The 20,814-nt window shown below is 36.8% G+C and overlaps 1 protein-coding gene across 1 annotated transcript in view; it reads right to left on the bottom strand.

The window, feature by feature from the left end:
* Nucleotides 1-322: 322 nt before the first annotated feature.
* The window catches only part of VIPR2 (vasoactive intestinal peptide receptor 2), a 41,533-nt gene continuing 21,041 nt past the window's right edge, over nt 323-20,814 (bottom strand). The window contains exons 4-12 of the mRNA XM_010017283.1: nt 17,606-17,703; nt 13,663-13,804; nt 11,029-11,179; nt 9,969-10,029; nt 8,572-8,641; nt 5,467-5,558; nt 2,110-2,239; nt 1,982-2,023; nt 323-1,048 (exon numbers count right to left, since the gene is read on the bottom strand). Coding sequence (XP_010015585.1) covers nt 875-1,048; nt 1,982-2,023; nt 2,110-2,239; nt 5,467-5,558; nt 8,572-8,641; nt 9,969-10,029; nt 11,029-11,179; nt 13,663-13,804; nt 17,606-17,703 — 960 coding nt within the window. The 3' untranslated portion in view covers nt 323-874. The remainder of the gene's footprint in view (nt 1,049-1,981; nt 2,024-2,109; nt 2,240-5,466; nt 5,559-8,571; nt 8,642-9,968; nt 10,030-11,028; nt 11,180-13,662; nt 13,805-17,605; nt 17,704-20,814) is intronic.

Genomic DNA, 20,814 nt, shown 5'->3' with positions numbered 1-20,814 from the left:
CCAAAGCTGTTTATCCTATGCCTGACTGCTGTAGCAATAAAGCAGCTCTTCAGAAAACTGCTTAATAAAAGATCAACACAAATCTCTGATTTTAAAAAGAAGAAAAAACCTGGTGATTGCGACAGTACTATTAGAAAATGGTGATGTTTTAATCAAAACTATCACAGTAACCTTTTCTGACTGCAAAGGTAGCCCTACTTTCTGCATCTAAACATAAAACCAGGCACTTTTGAAAGGAGCAACAGGACTGGAATCAAACTCTGTAGAAAGTCATCTCTGAAATTTATACTATTAGCCAAGATCTTGCTTTTGGAAAAGCCCACCTTTTTGCATCTGTATAAATGATGTTCATTATTTCCTGCATTGGCACACTAAACACCTAGTGTGGTTAATTACAGTCTTACATTTCTTTATTTTTATTCTGTTTTCCATAACTGGGAAAGAATTTCCTACTCCTTAAGGAAATAAATGTTTCCTTAAGTATAAGTAAAGTGTAAGAAATTTTCTTGCTTCCCATCTTAACCTTTGCAGCATGTACCAAAGTAGTCTGCACTGAACAGGATACCATACATCTTTCTTGCAGGCATGTTGAAGGGTAAAGGGACCATTATAGCAAATGAGTTTTTGAACAGTTACAGCTAGTAAACAGCAAGAGAACATCAGAATTAATACGAATACCATTCAAAAAAACCCAGAAAGCATCCATGAGGCAGGTGTCTCTGTTATTAACTGGTTGGCTGCACAAACCAATTTCCCACATACCAACATGTTGAAAAACAAAGCACTAAACTCTACATTTTCTGAAGTATCACATCAAGCTGCATAATGAATGGTATATCCCACAGTGTCTCATGTTTTGGGGGACCTAGCTTATTTATATCATGGTGGTCTCTGTCTGCATAAATGAGTGAGCCCTTGAATTCCGGTGGAGCTGAGAAACACTTTCTGATCCATTCCGAGAAATCGAGGAGCTGTGGAGCCTGTAATCTCTGCCTGCTGTCTGCTTCCAGCACAAACTCCGCCACTTTCTTTTCAGCTCCCCTTGCACCTGTTTTAAATGAAAATGCACAAGATGAACTGAAAATGTTCTTTTACACGGGGAACTTTTCCACGTTTAATGCATGTCAGATGGGGACCTCTAGGAGCAGAATCACAGAATGGTTTGGGTTGGAAGGGACCTTAAAGATCGTCTAGTTCCACCCCCCCTGCCAGGGGCAGGGACCCCTTCCACTAGAGCAGGTTGCTCCAAGCCCCGTCCAACCTGGCCTTGAACACTGCCAGGGACAGGGCAGCCACAGCTTCTCTGGGCAACCTGTGCCAGGACCTCAGCACCCTCACAGGGAAGAATTTCTTCATAGTATCTGATCCAAATCTACCCTCTTTCAGTTTAAAACAATTCCCCCTTGTCCTATCACTACATGCCCTACGAAGAAGTCTTTCTTCATCTTCCTTATAATGCCCCCATTTTATACCAAAAGGCTGCAATAAGGTCTCCTGAAAGCATTCTCTTCTCCAGGCTAAATAAGCCCAACTCTCAGCCTGTCTTCATAAGAGAGGTGCTTCAGCCTTCTGATAACTTTTGTGGCTGTACTTTGGAGTCACTCTAACAGGTCCATGTCATTCTCATACTTACTAAATATTACTAAATAGTGCTTCAGATTTTGGATAAGTTTCTAGGCTTGTTGTGCCTTGCTTGCCCAATCCACACTGCTTGTAACAGAGCTAGAATTAGATCACACTAAGTAAGAGAAGATGCACTTACTAACACCTTGGTTTGCAAGGAATTAAATTTCAAAGTGCTCTTACCTCTTCACCACAATTAACTAATTTCTCCTGTTGCATCGAAACTGCCACATATACTGTAAATAGAAATGTAAACATCTCCTAAACCAGTTTTATGTATCAAAGCAGAATTATAGGGGCATTTATACATTTACTGAAAGCAGTATTTAACATCCTCAGTAGGAAAGATGAGACTTACTTCACTGTTCAAAAAACAATACAGGACTGCAACAATCAACCCCTGGAAAGAGACAACATTCCTCAATTAGTAGGCAGCACCAAAATAGGTCAATCAAACCTCTTTTGAATAAAAGCTTTAAAATTTACCTGAAAAGATCCCAAACACAACTCAAAGATTATTTTATAATAATTGGAACTGCGGTCAGGAAACAGAGCGAACACTGTGTAGTGAACTCCAAACAACGGAATAAGCAACAACGTGGATTTTGCAAGTCTCCTGGGTAAATAAAAGAGAAAAAGCTGGAGTTTAACAGTAAGCTTTTGTTTTACTCTGATAAGAACCTGATGCAGTGTCGTTTACATAAACCTCGTATAACTTCAGATTTATAAACAGCCTTAGTAAGAGTCATTTAATGCAAATTGTTTTCTTTTCAGGCTTGCTATGAGATTAGCCTTACAGTAACGTCATAAATTAATGTGTGCAATTTCGTGTTATACTTGATCTTGCTGACTTGCACTCTTCCAAAAGATAGTAAAAGGCTGCAAGGCCTCTCTAATCCAAAAAAACTTTTTTCAGGTGCCCTCTGTACAGCAGCAGGGTATAGGACCTGCCTTCTGTTCTGTTTCTCTGACACACATGCAGTTGCCAGACTGATTTCTTAGCATGGGTTTTGGAGTTGGGGTCTTACTGCACTGTTCCACGGCTTTATTCAACAAAGTGTCACAAGCTGTCATCAGATGTCTCAATGTACTTTTTACCTGGCATAAAGGGTACAGAGTGGAGAAGAATAATGCGTTCCTGCAAAGTCATGCTTACAAATCCTTTTGTACAGGTGCCAAAATCCCTCTTTTGAAATTAACTGATGTTAATTTCATTTAAATGTGCAGCTGAATGGTTAGTTTGTACATTGCACACACATGGTATACAAACAGTATGTATGAAATGTAATCCAGAATAACCTTAACTGAGATTTTCATGAGCAATTTCAGATTTACCCTCAAACACTAACATCTCATAACTATAATGATTGTCTTGGGCATATACCGTTAACTAATTTTTAACACCAATTACATAATACATTTTAGCTCAAGACAGTACTGAAGGCAAGGAAGGGGAACTTTAAATTATTAAGCAGAGCAGGTCTGACAAACTGCCTGTGAGACCACTGAAATCATGAATTGCTAATTATCCCTCATCTGTCACTTACTTCAATCTAACCACATCAGTTTTATATATTATACAGGGCCAGTCATGCATGATTATGGGTGTCTGGTATCAGATGAAATTCAAGTAGATACAATGTTGAGTCCCTTAATTCATCACTGTCTTGATGAATATAACTTGATTCAACAATGAAAGGATGCTGCTCTGAATTCACCTATTTTAACAGAAAATCAAGGTATTTCAAGCAGTTTTACTTTTTCTGTGTCAGTTTTCATGGCCTAACTTTCTTCACAATGTCCCAGAGGCTGCATCTGTTTACGTGGAAATAATAAATTCGGACAGTGAAGTTTCTCAAGGATAGTAAAACCCTTATATCTAAAGGTGATACCAGTAAGCGGGACAAATCGGATTTCCTTAGCAGAAGAAATTCATTTACAACTGGATAAGGATGGCAGCAATTTTCCTGGTTTCCCAAATGAAACGGAAAACCGAATTTAAATTTGAACTTAATCTTACCCACTGCAAAAGTAAACTAAGCAACAAAAAGGATGGAACCAGGTACAAGCAAGTGGGACAGAGAAAGGGAAGAAAAATGGTGATTTGCATGTGTATTTATTTTAGACTCATATTTCACTTTCACTTCTTGGTTTAATAATTTTTGTCTAGCTGATGTCACTTGCTCTATACTGCACTTCCATTTTAGTGAAGGAAAGGAACAGACAAATTAGCCTTATTCTTCTCTGTATTTTTGAAAATGCATTTGCATTTTGAAAAAGGAGCCTTCCAGACCTTTCTCTGTAAATGCAGTATTTCTTGAGGAGGTTAATCTACTGTTCCCCTGGGTACCAGCTAAAGACCATCCAATCCAAACTTAATCAGGCAATCAAATGCAAAAAGCAGAAGTTTCACAGGGCTGAAAAATGAAGGACAAGATTGCTATTAATGAACATTTTATACTACGAAGTGCTACAGTAAACTGTGGAAAATGACGGGACTGATAGGAAGAGAATGCCTTGTTTTCATGAACAACATAAATACCTGATGGAAACAAAGAAAAGTTCTTGTCACAAGAAGTAAACTTGAGGGGATGTCCTGCCCATAGGTCAGTCATTGTGCTAAATAAAAATGTGGCAACTGCATAATTTCATCTAGGTTGATTTGGTTCTCCCATGTGTTTAGTTAACTCAAGCAGCAAACACAAAAAAGGACCCTTGCAGCTCTATGAAGCAAAGCCTCATGTCAATCTACTCGTGTCACCTTTTCCATGGTGCATCAGAATTCATTTTTTCCATCAAATGTGTCACGTCACTTACAAAACACACAAAGTCCTAGCTCTCTTGGATTTAAAAATATGCTTTACTTTAGCACACCATGTTTTATCTGCTTTTAGGACAGGAATTCAGCATTTTTTAAAGGAAGAACTTATCCAGGAACACATTTTCAAATGCCACTTGCATGGGTTTGAATTTTCAGTGATCGTGTTAGGTTTTGTCTTTGAAATATCATATTAACATCCTGAAGCGTCAAACTCAGTGTCTGGGCTTTGAAATAGGACCTACTACAACAGAGACTTGATCCTGGATTACAATATCCAGCAGCTATTATAACAAACAGTAACTGATACAGAAATATAGCAAAGAGCAAATCCAATTTTAGCAATGTATTTAAATTGCCCTCCCCCTGCCCCCACCATTCCTTGATTCTAAAGCTGTGGAAACAATGCTAGGGTTTGATCTTCAAACCAAAACACAAAAGAAGAAAGCCTAAACAGAAAGGAAGTTGTTCTAAATCAGAAGCACTTGCTTTCCTCCAGAAAAATAAAGGTGTTATTGTAAATCAACATAAAACATTATATTTAATTTTTTACTGTCTGGAAACAATTTATCTTCTTTCCAGCTCTTAAAATGTATGTAAATATTACAACAAAAGTATTTTAGAAATGGTAAGTTTAAAAAAAAATGCTTTTAAGGAGGTTAAAACAAAGTGGTTTTGATCTTGAAACTTTTGTCATGTTGAACTGAAATATTTACACATTAAAAGAAAGGTACTACTCCATATTTTTTGTATCAGCACATTCATTCATCGATTAAACTCAAATTCAAGAGTATCTTGTTGGTCTTCATGAAACTGCCTATTTTTCATTGAATTTAGTGTTTCATAAAATTATGTAAATCTCTGTTTCAGCATAGTGATAAGATCTTTATTAAACCACTTCTGAAAGTATTTCTGAATTAAATGTAATTACAGTACCACAGCAGTTGTTGGTAGCAGGTTTCAGCAGAGGATATCTTACAGATATTATTTTGGTTCTGTATATAATATCTGAAAACATGACTCACTTGTACTGTGACTGGTCATTTCCTCCAACATCTGGAGATCTTAACTTCTGCAGTAAGATTCTTATAATACTAATGAAAAGTATAAAATTCACCTGCAAAGAAAACAAATATAATGGTGATTTCTTACTTCCTCACTCAATGTGCAGCATAAAGAAATGCCTATCAAGCCAGACACATCAACTCAGCAGTGGGTGTTGCGTGCCTCCTGCCAAAACACATCAAGTTCTACACTGTCAAATCTATTGTCTGTTTTCTGCCTCGCTACGTTTGTTACGTTCGGTGCACCTTTGCATGGCCACCATTCCTAGTCTAGCTGGCAAAAGCCTTCGAAAGCCCTAGTTGTCAGAATTGCCCTCCTTCCAAATTGTCAGCTGAAGGCAGGTTTCCTAGCAGAATGGGACACAGGATATGATTTAGTGCTATCAAACATTGGCTTAAATTCTTATTACTAGAATCCCAACGGAAAGTGTGAGTCTCATGCATGGTGTTGATCTCCTCCTGCCTCTCACCTTGACTTGTAATACTTTCTGACTGGCAGTGCTCAAGACCAGGTTGGATGGGGCTTTGAGCAAGCTGGTCTAGTGGGAAGTGTCCCTGCCCATGGCAGGAAGGTTGTACTAGATGGTCTTTAAAGTCTGTTCCAACCCAAACCATTCTATGATTCTATCATTCTGTGAACTGAAGCCATGCCCACTCTGAACAGTGACCGCAGAACTTGCTCTCACAACACTGTTTACTGTGGGATAATAACCTTACAGAAAGTATAATCTTCGAAGCAGTGAAAATTTTGGAGTTAACACAGAAATCAATGGAAGAGAGTGAATATGACATGAAGACTGTGCAGACTTCCTGTTAAATCTAATGTGGTTAAACCACTGTTCCTTAAAACCTTTGCTTGATTTCCTCTGTCTTTCAAAAGTATATTCATGGCATCATCCTCACAATCAGGCTCTATTCTACTCTTCACTCTTCTTCCTCCTCTTAAAGATTTTCAATATCAGCCACACCCAGAGCTTGCTTTCATGCCATTACATAAGACTGTCAATCAGAGTTCTCAGCTTAGTTGTTCTGCTCTCCTTTGTTTTCCTGAAATTCAGCTTCTTTCAGCATTTTCCTGTGTTCATCTCATTGATTATTACACAGATGTCCTTCCTGCTGCTAAAGCCATTTGTTATTGCAGGTCATCCTTGTCACCATTCTCTGTGAGTCTTCCAGTCTTCCTACATTGTTGAGCAGTCTGAAGGCACTGTGGGAATGAGTGTGAGGAAGCTACATCATACTTTCATTGAGAAAAATCATGACTCTTTCCGAATACCTCTCTCTTTCCCAATACCTATCCAAAGAACTTACAATGATCTATTTTCATCGTGGAATGGCAGGCAGCACTGACCTCATTACTCAAAGATTTGAATCTTCAACTTCTATTTTTCTTAGAAGGTAACAGGAAATGTTGAGGCTTATCATGGTGTATGTATATTGAAATTATGTTCTCATTAATGCTGTGGTTTTCACCCAATTTTACATGACATTTCATTAGCTCCTCTTGCTCTATGAATGCATGATCTGCAAAGCAGTAAGTATGCATGGCATCTTAGCTGCCACAATGAATGCGCTGGTTGTAGTTTGACGTTCCAACAAGACACATTACTTATCCAGCAGGAAAGGGTGAGTATCACTGCTTTTATAACTTCCTTTCACAGCTTAACTTCCAAAATGCAAATTGTAGTTGATCAAGCGGCTGAAAAATCATCTAATCAGAGAAGGAAGTGGCTTCATACAGTACACACCGTATAATCACTTGGCCATCCTTAGTTGCTCTCATCCCTAGAACATGCTGTGTAAGAGAAGAAACATACCTGGAAGGAGACAGCAGATGCTAAACATGTGCACCCAGCAACCCAAAAAAGGTCATCTGCAAAATACATTTATGATATTCTGGACTTCTGCTGACTGACCAGTACTTCATTTTCTTAGCTTAAAAATAATTTCTCAGTCTTTGGTAAGATCCAGCTGCAATTCAAGTCTGTCAATAAGAACTTGGATAACTTTAGTTTCCATGTCTAGGACGTCTTTGGAGAAGCACTGCTTGCTGTCACACGAAGTCTCAGCTGTCTACTATGTAGCTGTTTAAATTGAACATCCAGAGAATAGACTTTCATCTTTGTGTAAACATCAGGTAGTTTGTTTTACTTTCATCTTTCAGCGTATTTTTTTCACTCTAGACCATCCGTCATTCTCCAGCTCCTTTGAGGCACACTTTTTCTCTTCATGGTGTATTTCCTTTCCATGCCCACTGCTTCATATCATGAAGTATCTTTTCCATGAGTCCTTATGTCATTTCACACATATGCCTATTCTGCTTTCTCTTTAAACACTGGCACAGGTTGAAATGCAAGCCCAAGCATAATGTGGACTCTTGAAATCCTGTGTAATCTAATAATGCCCTAATTTTTCTGACTTAACTGTTAAAAATAAAGCAAGTGTATCTGAAATGTATTAATTTACACTGCAACTGTTTTCAGAAATAGACATATAACCAGAGTATATTATGTCCAAAGTAAATTAAACAATCACAGTGAACAGGAATTTTATTATGTTACTCCATAATTCTAATGAGAGCCACACAGAAAATCCCCAAGAAGCATTCTCAAACGTTATTCTTTTGCACATACTTAATGTTCAATATATATTTCAGTAGCCTACCAATTAAAGAAAGATATACACAGTCATAGGTTTTTATTGTTACAATAATATCAAATTCTCAATTGCAGGACTGTCTATTTACACACGAAACCAAATCTGCAATTCACTGAAGTATAATTAGATTTTTGCTTTCCTCCTCCCCCCGCAGCTCATAAACAAGAGATGTTAAAGAAAGGAACAACATACAAATAAAAGCAACTGCTCATTTAATTGGAGGCAGATAAATTCTGAAGGCAACGAATTTTAATGGCCTTGGCATCTGTTTAACATTTCTCCTACAGCACAATTTCTTTTCATTAAAACAGAATTCTTGCCTATCTGTAGCTAACAGTAAAGAATAATGGCTATATGCACTACACAATGCTGAACTGATCTATAATTCATGCTTCAAAGTTTACTTACTATAATAGAAATTAAAATTGGTATTCGTATAACCCACCAGGGACCACCATGCTCATTTGTATCCCAGCAACTATAAAAAAGAAAGAGGGAAAATGATGTTGACATTAATATCATCTGGCAAGCAAGACCTGTAAGGAGAAGTATTTCTTATATACAAGTCAAAACACACTAAAATAATGCTTGTTCTATCCTAGAATTCGGCATTCAATCTTTTTCTGCTTTTAGTTCCCTGGTTTTAATATGCATATTCTAATTAGCTAAAACATCAGGCACACTAGACTGTACCATTAAAAAATCATGGAGTACACTGGCCTTTAGGGAAACCAAGCTCAGTTTCACTTTGTGTAAGGACACTTTTCCTAAAAGCACTTAACACCAGCCTCTGGCTAGCAGGAAGATCTAAATCAACTGACAGATAAAAACTCAAATGACATAATTCCTGGTGGGATATTTAGGTTAAAGATGGCTGGAATTGGTTTAGAAGTATGTGAGGCTGAACCTGAAACTTTGTCTGAAAAATGAAAATTTAATTTTCACTGTGGGCTCAGCACTTTTCATCCACTCTCAGAATAAATGCTTTGAAAGATTAATCTTAAGCAAGTACAATATCCTTCAGAGTTCTTCTAACCATGATCATATTGACAAAGGAAAAAGGAGTTACTCTTCAGTTTACATGTTAGAGGTCTTGCAAAGAAAACTTAGAAATTATATAGGACATGACTGTTCACTTTAATTACAGAATCAATTGAAAAATATTTGTCAGGATGAAAAAAGGAGTGTGAAAAACATTTGTCCCACCAGCTAGGAATGTTCTCCCATGCCTCAGGGCCAGCAGGAGCAGCAAGTCTCATCTTCCTACAAAATTCTTCTCTCAGTTCCCCTTCCCATGCCTGAAGCCATGCCTGCCTCTAGTCATGGTTTTACCTGACTATGTGCACCTTACATATGTTTACATCACACTGCTTCACTTCTGGGAATACAGGTTAGATATACAGTAAGTTATCCAGATTTCAATCTTTTGAGCTTCTAGTTAGCAAATAAGAATGCCCAGCGCCATACTGGGCACATACTGGGTATTACAGCATTGAACCAAGGACCCCCACTGCCATTTTAAGTATTATTTTGGCTTTGAAAGCAGACAGCTTTAAATGTGGGCCTCAAGGGGTAACATTAGTCATAACCTATCTCTTTCCTCTCCTGCCCTTAGAGTTTTTCAAATAAAAAGCAAGCATAAGCAAAATACTGAAAAGCTCCTAAACACCTGTCCCTTTATTGCCATATCTGTGCTCATCCCCTTCAGAACCGCAAACTACCTTTAAGTAAACACCACTATACCCAACACAAGGGTTGTACTGGCACAGATGGAGGCTTTAAGCTTTCTCACCCCCACAGCTTACCCAGTGTCCTCTAAAATGATCCGTGTCACTGTCCATGTAATAATGAATATGGTAGGAATTCCTGAAAAATTCCAAAGATGTTTAGAGGATGATCACAAATATATAAGTCCACAAAATAAAACCAACAAAACAACCCCAAACCCAAAAACCAAACAAAACCCGAACATCCCCCCCCCCCCAAAAAAAAAACAACAAAACCAAAACCCAAGAAACAGTTCAGCCTACTAGTAACCAATTATCCCCCAAATACACAGCATATAGTAAACAGTTAGTAAATGGAAGGAGAAGCCCATATGATGTAAGCAATGTATTACAAAGATTGCAGGTTTCTTTCCTACAGATGCAGCCATAATGATTAATACACAAAGAACATGCCTTTCATAGGCATCTTTCAAGCTGTCAGAATGACCTACAGAGAGGTAGATACAAGTTATGCATTCCCAATGCACTTCCAAGGACTACAACATAAACCCCAAGTATAAATCATTTCATAAGGAACAATTTCCATACACGAGTTTATTCCCATTTCCCAGCAATACCTAAATGTTTTTATGACCACCTATTACTGGAAACTTTAAAGTGCTCCATATAAATATCATTTCACTTTCTGGAAATGAAAGGAATACATGTATTTAAAACTGGATGGACAATATTATTGGGCTTTTCAAAAGGCAAATGTCATAGCATAGCCCGTGGCTGTGCAACTAAACTTTTTCCTTCCTCCCAAATTAGGACAGCCTGAGTGGTATGTTTTGAATTGGCAGTCCTTGCACCATCCTATATCTGAACAAGCCCTGGGCATCATGAAGATTGGCACAGGTCAGAGCCATGCCAAGAGCATGGCTAGCAAGGAGCAAGCTAGCAGTTATGCTTCAGCAGTTTTGTGCCCACTCTCTCCCATGGTACAGTGTCTGTACCCTGTGCTGGAGCTCAGCTGAGGAACTAGTGAGTCTGACGAGTCATCCAACAGAAATGGTGTCACTACCTTGGTGTGAAATACTGAACCTGACTAATACATACATACATAGAGAGAAAAGTTGGAAAATGTTCCAGTTCTTACCCCATCCAATCAGCAGGTAGATTGTGAAATGTCTGTTGGGGGAGAATATCAGCACAAGGAGGATGTGGAGGTAAAGTCCTTCAACTAAGAGCCAGTAAAAGTTTGCCATAACACCATATTGAAAAAACACCAAAATAGCCTTGCAGCCCACCTGGAATAAGAGAATAGGGATCAGAGCTGTTGCAGGTAAGATGCTGTCTTATTCTGTTATTAATATAGCCTATAGATCTTAATTCTCCATGTAATGCTAGTAACCCAAATCCAGTAGAAATACTTTTTCTTCAGTCAAGCAAACTGAGACATTGTAAATGTTACTGTATATATAAAAAAGAAAATGAATAATTAAAAATATTTAGATGGCTCTCATAGCAAATTCACTCAGAAATTTTGAAAACTTCATAGCATAAATATTGTAAAAAGTGACAGTCATCAATAAATACATATATTTGCAATAATTCATGAATGACTATTATGTTAAATGATCATCTGCTAGGTGGCTAATAAAGATATTAAAATCCCAGGTGGCTTCCTAACATAGTAAAAATTAACAAAGAAACTGCTTTACAAATTTTTGAAGGCTAAATGGGAAATTGAGTGAAAAATATAACTTTACTTGATAAGTTGAAACGACTTTAAAAAATTATATTTTCCCTTTATAAAATGCTTTAGTGTTTCTTAATTAACAAAACACATAAGCATGTATCATAAAATGAGGTCCCAATATACTTATAGTCTGTGTGCTGCTCTTCAGAATTAATTTTCAGATGTCTGTGGTGATGATGTTCCACAGTGCTGGCTGCTGTTACTTCGTACTTTCCAGCAGGACTCTGAGATGTGAGAATTGAACATAATGTTTCTGCTGAGTCTAAGCTGTGAAATGTGATTATATGGTGAATGTAACAGACTAAACAATATGGACTAAGCACAACTTGTAGTTTCTGTCTGCTTTACTCCCTTCCCCATTTTTAATCCCCTTCATGCCTCCACCGTTTCCATTAAAATTCAAAGTACACCAAATAGCTAATAAGTAGCTTATTCTTTTAGTGATTGATTCCTCTGCATAAATATAGGTGTCTATTATAAAGTGAGATGCCCTCAGCACCCCAGTCACCAGCTGCTAAGCCAGAAGGGCACAGACCTTGAGATAATTCTCTGTATCCATCAGCCCCTTCTGGTGCCTCAGATATCTCAGTATATCCCAAGTTACACACATGCCTGTGTAGATGCCCGTATCATCAACTAAGTGAGAGTCCAAAGGCTTGGATTAATTTTACCTAATTTTAGCTGCCTAAAAAAGTCAGATTTCTGGTGAAACCTAGCCACTTACTAGCCAACTAGCTCCTTAACAGCTTATGAAGAGAGACAGGCATGTCCAGAGAAAGCCTTAAAGCAGGTGAGATAAACTGTCCAGTGAGGAAGACATAAGCCAGAGAAACAGTCATGTCAGTCTGTAAGACTAATCTTACCTCTGGACTCTGTATCCACTGCAGACCAGTAATGGTCCAGAATATTTAACATGGAGAAAAATAAACATTTCAAAATTCCAGTTGAAATTTGCTTTTATGACTACTTACAACCAGCTCAGGAGCCAAAGTCTAAAATTTTTGTAATCTCTTTTAAATTCTAATACTCCCCTCTATTACATTCTTGATTTACATACCAGAAACCCACATCAAAGTGTTTTCCTTTATATTTATATTTACGTTTATATTAGTCCATTGACTAATCTTTCACAGACTTTCGATTATCCCTGGCAGTCTGCCTACTAACTACTTTGCCTGCGTTGGGTCTACTAACTCAAAGCCTATTTGTCTTCACTAGAAATATCCCAGGTTACAAATTCATACATAGAGTTTAGTAGTCACTGCTAGGAACTTTATGCTCTGGGACAATATGGTTTCAGTGATATAAAAATATCTGCCTTCCATTTTTTTCTCACAAGCTTAAACTGCAGCAAATTAAATTCAGAAGGTATTCAGCAATATTTGTAAGATTCTTCACAGCACTTCTGACTGAAACAATGGAGGTAGAAAATGTGGAATTTCATATAGAGATCAGTCTTTTAACAGCAAGACTTAAGATTTTTCTAAACCCTGTACATGAAAATGCAGTAAGCATATTAGCTTGTCAAGAATGCAGATGACAATGCTTCCGTCATAGCCAGAAAGTATAGACAAGTTAATAAAGACATCTCCTACAAATATTTAATTCCCTGGCTCATTTCGCTCCCTCCATTGATAACTACCCAATTCCTAGACCCCTGATAGAGCTACTGGAACATTCCCAGACAAAACTGCCTTTAATAATTTCCAGCTGATGGCACTCCTGTTTGTCTTAAATTCTGCCACCTGATTAATGCAGTGGCCGTATTTATTCTAAGCTACAGCTGGTCATGATTTGTTTTGGCAGATGACATGTTGCTCCTTCATGGACATGTAAACAGCATTAACTTCCCTTACTTGTGTTTCAGCCTTCTTTCTCTGGCTACTTCTAATAGACCATTTTGCTAGTCCTTATATTCTCTACAGAATTGTCTACACTGACAGGTAAGTATTCCTAAATATTTACAAGGAACAGGGAAAAAAAATTAGTGACATAACAGTATTGTACCAGGTACCAAATGAGGTTTATTACCCATGAGGTTTGATCCTCTGGACAGTGAGCTGTGTTGGAGCTGGAATAGAGAATATCATCCTTGACTAAAACAGAGATTGCTCTCAGAATGAAAGAGAGGAACAGGTTCAGATGGATGTAGTTCCGAGTGCAATGGAGTTTTCTAAGAAGAAATTTAAAAACCAGCATTTTAGATTTTGAGACAGAAAGCTCTTGAACAGACTTCTATTACTCTCCAATCATTTCTTAGTTACGTGAAACCTTTCCTCCTCTGTCATATTGACAGTGCTGCCTTGCTGTTTTATCACCATCCTTATTGCTATTATGGGCTGTCCAAAATACACAAATAAAGTATCTCTTACTCCTTTTCAGCAGACCAAAAGATCCCAGTGGTATTTCTCCCACACTTCAAACACACTGACAATAAATACAGATTATTATATCCTGTGTGTGCATTCATCCCAGTGTTTTTCTTGCAAATAAAACTTCAGTTATCCTAGATATATTTCAGACATGCTCTCACTTATATTTTCTGCTTTAATTTTTAATTTAATTCTTGCATTTTGCTACATAATCGCTTTTCATCCTGTGATGTGACAGTATGTAGGAACAATTAATGAAATTGAACAAAGGAAACATCAATAAATGACAAATTAGACATTCCAAGTAAGTGCTCAGGGGAAGCAGGTTATAAATTGAGGGCTTTTCACTTAAAAGACATTCCCTTCAAGATCTTTCCATTTAACAGATTTTTTTTTTTATTTTTTTTTTAAATAGCAAATCCCCAGAAACCAAACTGTTAAGTGGTTTTTTGGTCAATACCAGCACCTTGAACTGCACCTGGAAATATGCATTTTAGCAAGTGCAAGCAATGGAAGAGTGAAGATGCAATAGGATGTCATGGTGGTGTGCAGTGGCAGCTTCCAAGTAGTCTTTGCATTTCAATTTCTACCAAAGAACACTGACTAATCCGCTATAAAACTATTAAAGCAAGGCTACAGTGAACGTAGGGAAACAAATAACACATCCATCTTGCTAACCCCCAGCTTGGCAGAGGACATAATACAAGGTTGAACTTAAAGCACTTGTCAAAAATCCAGTGATTTTTATGGCTATGCATGTCCTTTGCTGAAACAGGTTCTGCGAAAAACTGAAACACCACTATTACGCTGGACTGCAGTGTATGTTCCTATGGAATTCAGAAATACGTGCAAGGTGCAAATGGGAAGACAAAGTTTTTCTTGAGCAACTAATTTAGATTATTAGTTCTTCATCCAATTAAACAGCTGAAATAATAAATGCGGGAAGCTTTATAGCTTATCTATATATAGGGAAGCCTATATACAAGGCTGTCAAATCAACATTTTGGAGGTAGTGAGCAAGAAAGTATTTTTACTTGGCATATATGCGATGATTCAGAATAACGAAGAAAAGCTGTTCTTTAACAATAAAACAAAAGCTATCAAGCTTATTGCTTTGATATGACTACCTAATGATACATAATTACCATGTGAGGAACATTTACAGACAGTTGATATACATGAAAGCACATGATGGAGATTCGTATCTTTCTATTTGGTAAGAAACATGTATCACTGTAACTGACATTTGTTGGGAAGGTTTTGTTATACAGGAGTAACCCTGAAGGAAGTATAGTCAGATCTAGAATGTCAGTGTTATGTAGAAATATGCTGTTCTACAATTTATTTTCACTCTGAGCTGGAACAAACTAACCTTTTATAAAATATCTGAAAAACACTATTTTTAATTGTTTTGATTTCCACTTTTCTAAGACTTTTTATTAAAACTTAGACATTCAAAATGAAGAAATAGAAACCTGCACTCTAAGAAAGGTAAAGCAACTTCTTTTGACTAATTCAAAATTACTAGCTTTGCTGTTTATAAATTAAGTTTGCAGAAGCAAGCATGTGCCTGAAAAATTGGCAACCTCCAACAGGAAAATATTGTGCTGGAAAGTTACCAATTAGCTTTACTTATGATAAGTAAATAGAATATTATGTGGAGAGTGGCACCATAGTAACATGAAAAATGCTGTCAGCTTAGTCTGGCAAGGTATTTACAGATATTCACATTTTAAGTCTTTGTTTTGAGATTAAAAGATTAGCCAGATATAAAATCCTTTCCTTTTATAATGCTTCTAAATGTGTCCTTTATAGATATTAATAATAGGAACCCATATAATGTTTCTGTAAAGATTAAAATCAGAGCCAGTTCTTTGGAAGAAATGTGAAGCAGAACATTGCAACTGCATGGAAACTTTCAGAAACAAGTCTTCTTTCCACATGGTTCTGTCTTTCATATGCTTAAAGCTGATACCATGAACAACTGCAAAGCCCTGTGGCTGTACCTGTTCTGCCCGACAGTACATAACAATATATAATGGACTGCAAAAGTTAAGTTGTAGTACTTAAAAAAGAATTTCCACTTCCTTGTCATGAACACATTACCTCCAATTAAATTAAACTCACATTACTCCATGTTTTCTTTCATTAAAAAACCTGCACGTATTCAGGATTAAATGCAGTATAATTTGAAGCATACACCTGCAAATCCATCAATGCACAATTCTCTCTTGTGTTACCAGTATCCAGACTTGAAATCATTGGCTGCTTGTACATGCTTGAGAAACTATATACTGAACAGGGTATTTTTACAACTTATTTGGGTTCCTAGTTCAACTCACTGTGTTAGGAGGCCCCTACAGTCCCTGCAGATAAAACAGGCTTCTTTAGGGTGAGACTTAGAAGACCTTATGCTCCCCCCTGAAAAAAAAAGAATGGGTCTTTCCACTGCCTCAACAGAGAGATTCTATATTTAAACTGAAGTTCAAGGTTTAAAGTACACCTCTGAAATTCTTGATCCTTTTGTTATGACTGACTTCTGGTGATGGACAACATTCAGATGTCTGTAACACTGTCCTGTGTGCATTATTAGGTTTTAGCAGTTTTGAAAATGCACTATCTGCCTGTAGCATTTGCTGGTAGAAAGAAGACAGCCATGAGTGACTCAACTCTTTTTTTTTTTTCAAACATACTCCAAAATATAATTATAGGTTATGTATCTGCTCTGAATAGTCTCTGAATATTTAAATACTGACAAAATTTGATGGCAGATTGAAAGGCTTACAGAACTCGCCACAGGAATAGTTCATCAGAGGAATGAGGCTCTGACAAAGAACATGCTGTCCTCTACATTGTATGCGTACCTCTTTCCTACCAAATTTGAGAGATGTGTTTTCTTGGTTTACTTTGTGCGGAGTGGAACAGAAAAGTAGTGTGAAGTTTATAGTGGAGAATATAAAGGTTATTCTGTTAGACAGGTAGAAGTGATACATAAAGTGGAGAGAATGAGGAAAGCTATGATACTGATAATACCATTTTGCAATTTCTTTTACCAACTGGAGATTGCTTTAAGTCTCAGAAAACTCCCAGAAATTAGGCAAAACCAAGAGACAGTACTGCCTTTCCTAACGCTGTGTAACAAAAGCATTGCACACCCACCACTGCCCTTCAGTGCAATTACCCATACCTTTACAATCCTTCTTGGACAAATTAAGGATAACTTTGATTATAGTACCCCTGGAGACCACTGAGAAGCTTCTGCAAAATATCATTGCCCACTTGTCCAGTTCTGAAACCACCATCCTACTAATTTTCAAGAGCAATTCAAGGTGTCTATTTTAATAATCAAATAGAAAATGCTTTATATAATCTATTCCTAAATGACTATTCTTTCTTACATGCGTTCCAATGTCTGTAGATTTCTAAAGTGATTTGAATTTTTTTAACCTGACTGGTGCTAGCAAAAATCAAGTTAGCATTTGATTATCATCAGCAGTTTAATTGAGAAAAGTGTAAAACCAATGCTTTTCCTAACTATCTGAGCAATCAGGCAACAGTTAAAACCGTCTTACTGTTTGTATTTACTCATGAAAAATACATACCTGAAAAGGCAAAGAATTATACTTCCTGTTGTAAGAGCAATCAGAGATACGCTGTGTCCAAGGGTATAGATTGCCTTCACTCTTACATAGAAGTTGACCTGCACAAAAAAATATATATGCAGAAACCACTTACTGATATGTAAAGCTGACTGTAAAATGATGTATTTTTACTTTAAATAGCTCTGAAGGCTAAATAAATACCATTATTTTCACTCTTTGGTCTACAGTACATGATGAGAATGTTTTATCTTTATTCCAAAGTATTTCTGCAATGCAACATCTCAAGCCAATTGACTTCAGTAGAGAATTCAGCCTCAGGAACTCAAAACTTAAGACACACAAGCTGGTACAATTTCAGCTGATTATCCCATGTCAATGAGTCAAAGAAGACATCAGATTTATCAACTTCCATAAACACAATCAAACCGGGAAAAATGAGTTTGAAAGAATGTGTTACCTCTGAAAGACAGAATTTCTCTCAGTCCTTCTGCCACAGTGTACTTTCTAATGCATTTATACATACGTTTAATTTGAAAGACAGGTTTAAGTATCCACAATCTCCTAATATAAATGTTCAAATACTTTATTAAATTGTGACCCAAACAACCTTCTTTAGCAAAGTTATATGCTAAAACTTGGAAAGGAAATTTTTGAACAGAGGAAAAGAGGACTGAAGTGCACAGCCTGGTGATTAACTGCAATTATCTGTACATTTACCAGCTACATATTACATTAAATCCTCTACTGAATGACAACATCAAGAAAAATAATGCTAAATATTCTCAGAATTAAGCTGCTTCTTCATTCGTGCCTACAAAAAAGTCATTAGACTGACATTATCTTCCACTCAAGATAGATAAAATATTAAAATTCTGAATTTTTTTACTATGCTATGAAATTAAAGTTTTTAATAGCAGTGTAGAATGTGCTATGTATAACAGACAGAACTTTATTTTTTAGTGCACATGGTTATATCACTCACCTTCTCGAACAATGTTTCTAAAAAGTAGCAAGGAATCAGTACTTAAAAATAAACTAAGAGAGTAAAAGGAAAAGCAAATCACTTCATACATTTATTTTTACAGCATTTAAAACGCTACTTTGGGTACCCTCTTTCATTTATTCAACCTGACCTGCTCTGCAAAATGGTGGATAAAGGATGCTTTGATAAGTGACTAAACAATCTGCCAGTCTCATCTCCTCACCAACAGCATCCTGGAAGAAAAGGAATTCTATTTCCTGACCTTGTCCACATTAGGAGTTGCAAATACACTGTAAAGCTTAGCAATGATGCATAGCAGTTCTACAATATGTACTATTTGTTATCATCTTCTTGGCATTTGCAGATCCTACTTCAACTAAGTACATTTCTACAGAGTGTACAAATAGAAGATTGAATGGCCTCTAAATCAAAAATTCTTAACATGCACCATGTAAATATTGTAAATTTGAGGGAGATAAATGTCATTTACAAAAGAACTCACAATGGCAATAAATCTGTGCTGTTTAAATACGAAGTGGAAGATTTCTTACTCACTTTCATAGAAAAATATGATTTGCAGGCATACACTTTTAATAGTAACTATGATGTTGAACATCCTATTACTGCAAAGCAGAAACACAGGTCTGCCCAGGTATTCTAAAGCAATGCACACACCTGGTAAGAGTGCACAGGGACAACTTTACACCCTTCCATCTTCTTATGCTGGGAATAGTATACCAAGTTGCTTAACAAATCCCAACATAAGTGACTACTTATCCTGTATTTACATGAGGCATCGAAGATTCCAGCAACTACAAGAAGTAATTTCAACTTGCACATTTCCTTTCAACAACAGAAAAGTAGTTATTCTTAAATGTTTGACATTTTTGAGAGCTCATTACTCAATTCCTCAGCTTTTACCTGACACTGAATATAACATTCATTTCTCAAAAATGAGTCATAACATCCTTTGCTATTAATTCACCCAAATGGTTTCTGTATCTACTGCAGAGAGTTCATTTTAAAGCCTGTACTATGGGTATATCTCCTTACAGTTCTGAGTGACTAATCCAGGCTGTATAACACACACAAATGCATTCTACACATCTTACTACAGTATATAATGATTCAGTTAAGCTGTATCAGTACTTTTACATTTAATGTCTTAAATATCTTAAATCACAGACAGTCCAAAGTGTGCATTCTGCTGATCAGAATAGAATACCCTAACTCATAGATACTCATCTTCTCCTTTCAAACACATAAAAGAAAAACAAATAGAGAATCAGACATCACCTTTTGGTCAACAAAAGTTCCACTGACACAATAAGCAAACTGCACCTACTTGCTTAAATCTACTACTTGAGATGTCCTGGGGTATCTAAAACATGTGACAAATGACCTCATTGCTGGAATGGCTGTCGCCAGTCAAATGGCACTGGATACCTATGTTTAGGCAATCACATCAAGCCACTAGACACCTACATCTCTATATCTAACTTTAAGAATTTTGATTTGCAAGTTCATTTTCAGCCTTTCAGGTTTTAAAATATGTGGTAAGAATGCGAATGTAAACAACTGTTAAGAATTTTACGTGGTTGACTGTGTTGGCACAGACATGACTGAGAGATCCAAGAAATTTCTTCCAGAACCTGCTCTGATGTTCCAAACACAGCCGAGTTAAGTGCCCGCCAGATAAGAAAACCTGATGCATAAGGTGAAAGGATTCACATTCGGCTTTTACTCTGAATAAGTAAGAACAAATATCTTTCAGACATTTCTTCTGATGCTGTTATATGCAATTCAACAAGTTTGCTGCTTATAAAACAGTCACAATTTGTGTTATTATATAATTCTTATCTATTTATTGTATTTTTATTATGTTAATAATCCTTTAAAAGGCCCAAGCACAGCAGATCTAGAGAGATATATATTCTCATTAATTTCTGTCTTGCCTTGAAAAGTTTTGGTTAGGAAATATATAAATTGTCTGGTGCCAAGTATATCAAATTTATATCTGTTTAGTCTGCACTGCCTTTGCTTGGTTTTTCCCTATTTTTGCCCATCTTCATTTCAGAATGAATCACACTGCTCCTGCATTCTTTTCATCCTCTCATTCCTGCCCTGGACACAGCACCTATTATATGGTCATACGTTAAGAACACAAAATCAACCGATTTACAGATCTAACAATCCACAGTCACTATAGTCTTTATATGGCACGCAC

The sequence above is a fragment of the Nestor notabilis genome, unplaced genomic scaffold, assembly GCF_000696875.1.
Source record: "Nestor notabilis isolate BGI_N333 unplaced genomic scaffold, ASM69687v1 scaffold13386, whole genome shotgun sequence".
Lineage (NCBI taxonomy): Eukaryota > Metazoa > Chordata > Aves > Psittaciformes > Psittacidae > Nestor > Nestor notabilis.
The sequence above is the reverse complement of the archived record's forward strand: the minus strand, read 5'-3'. Positions and strand labels throughout refer to the sequence as shown.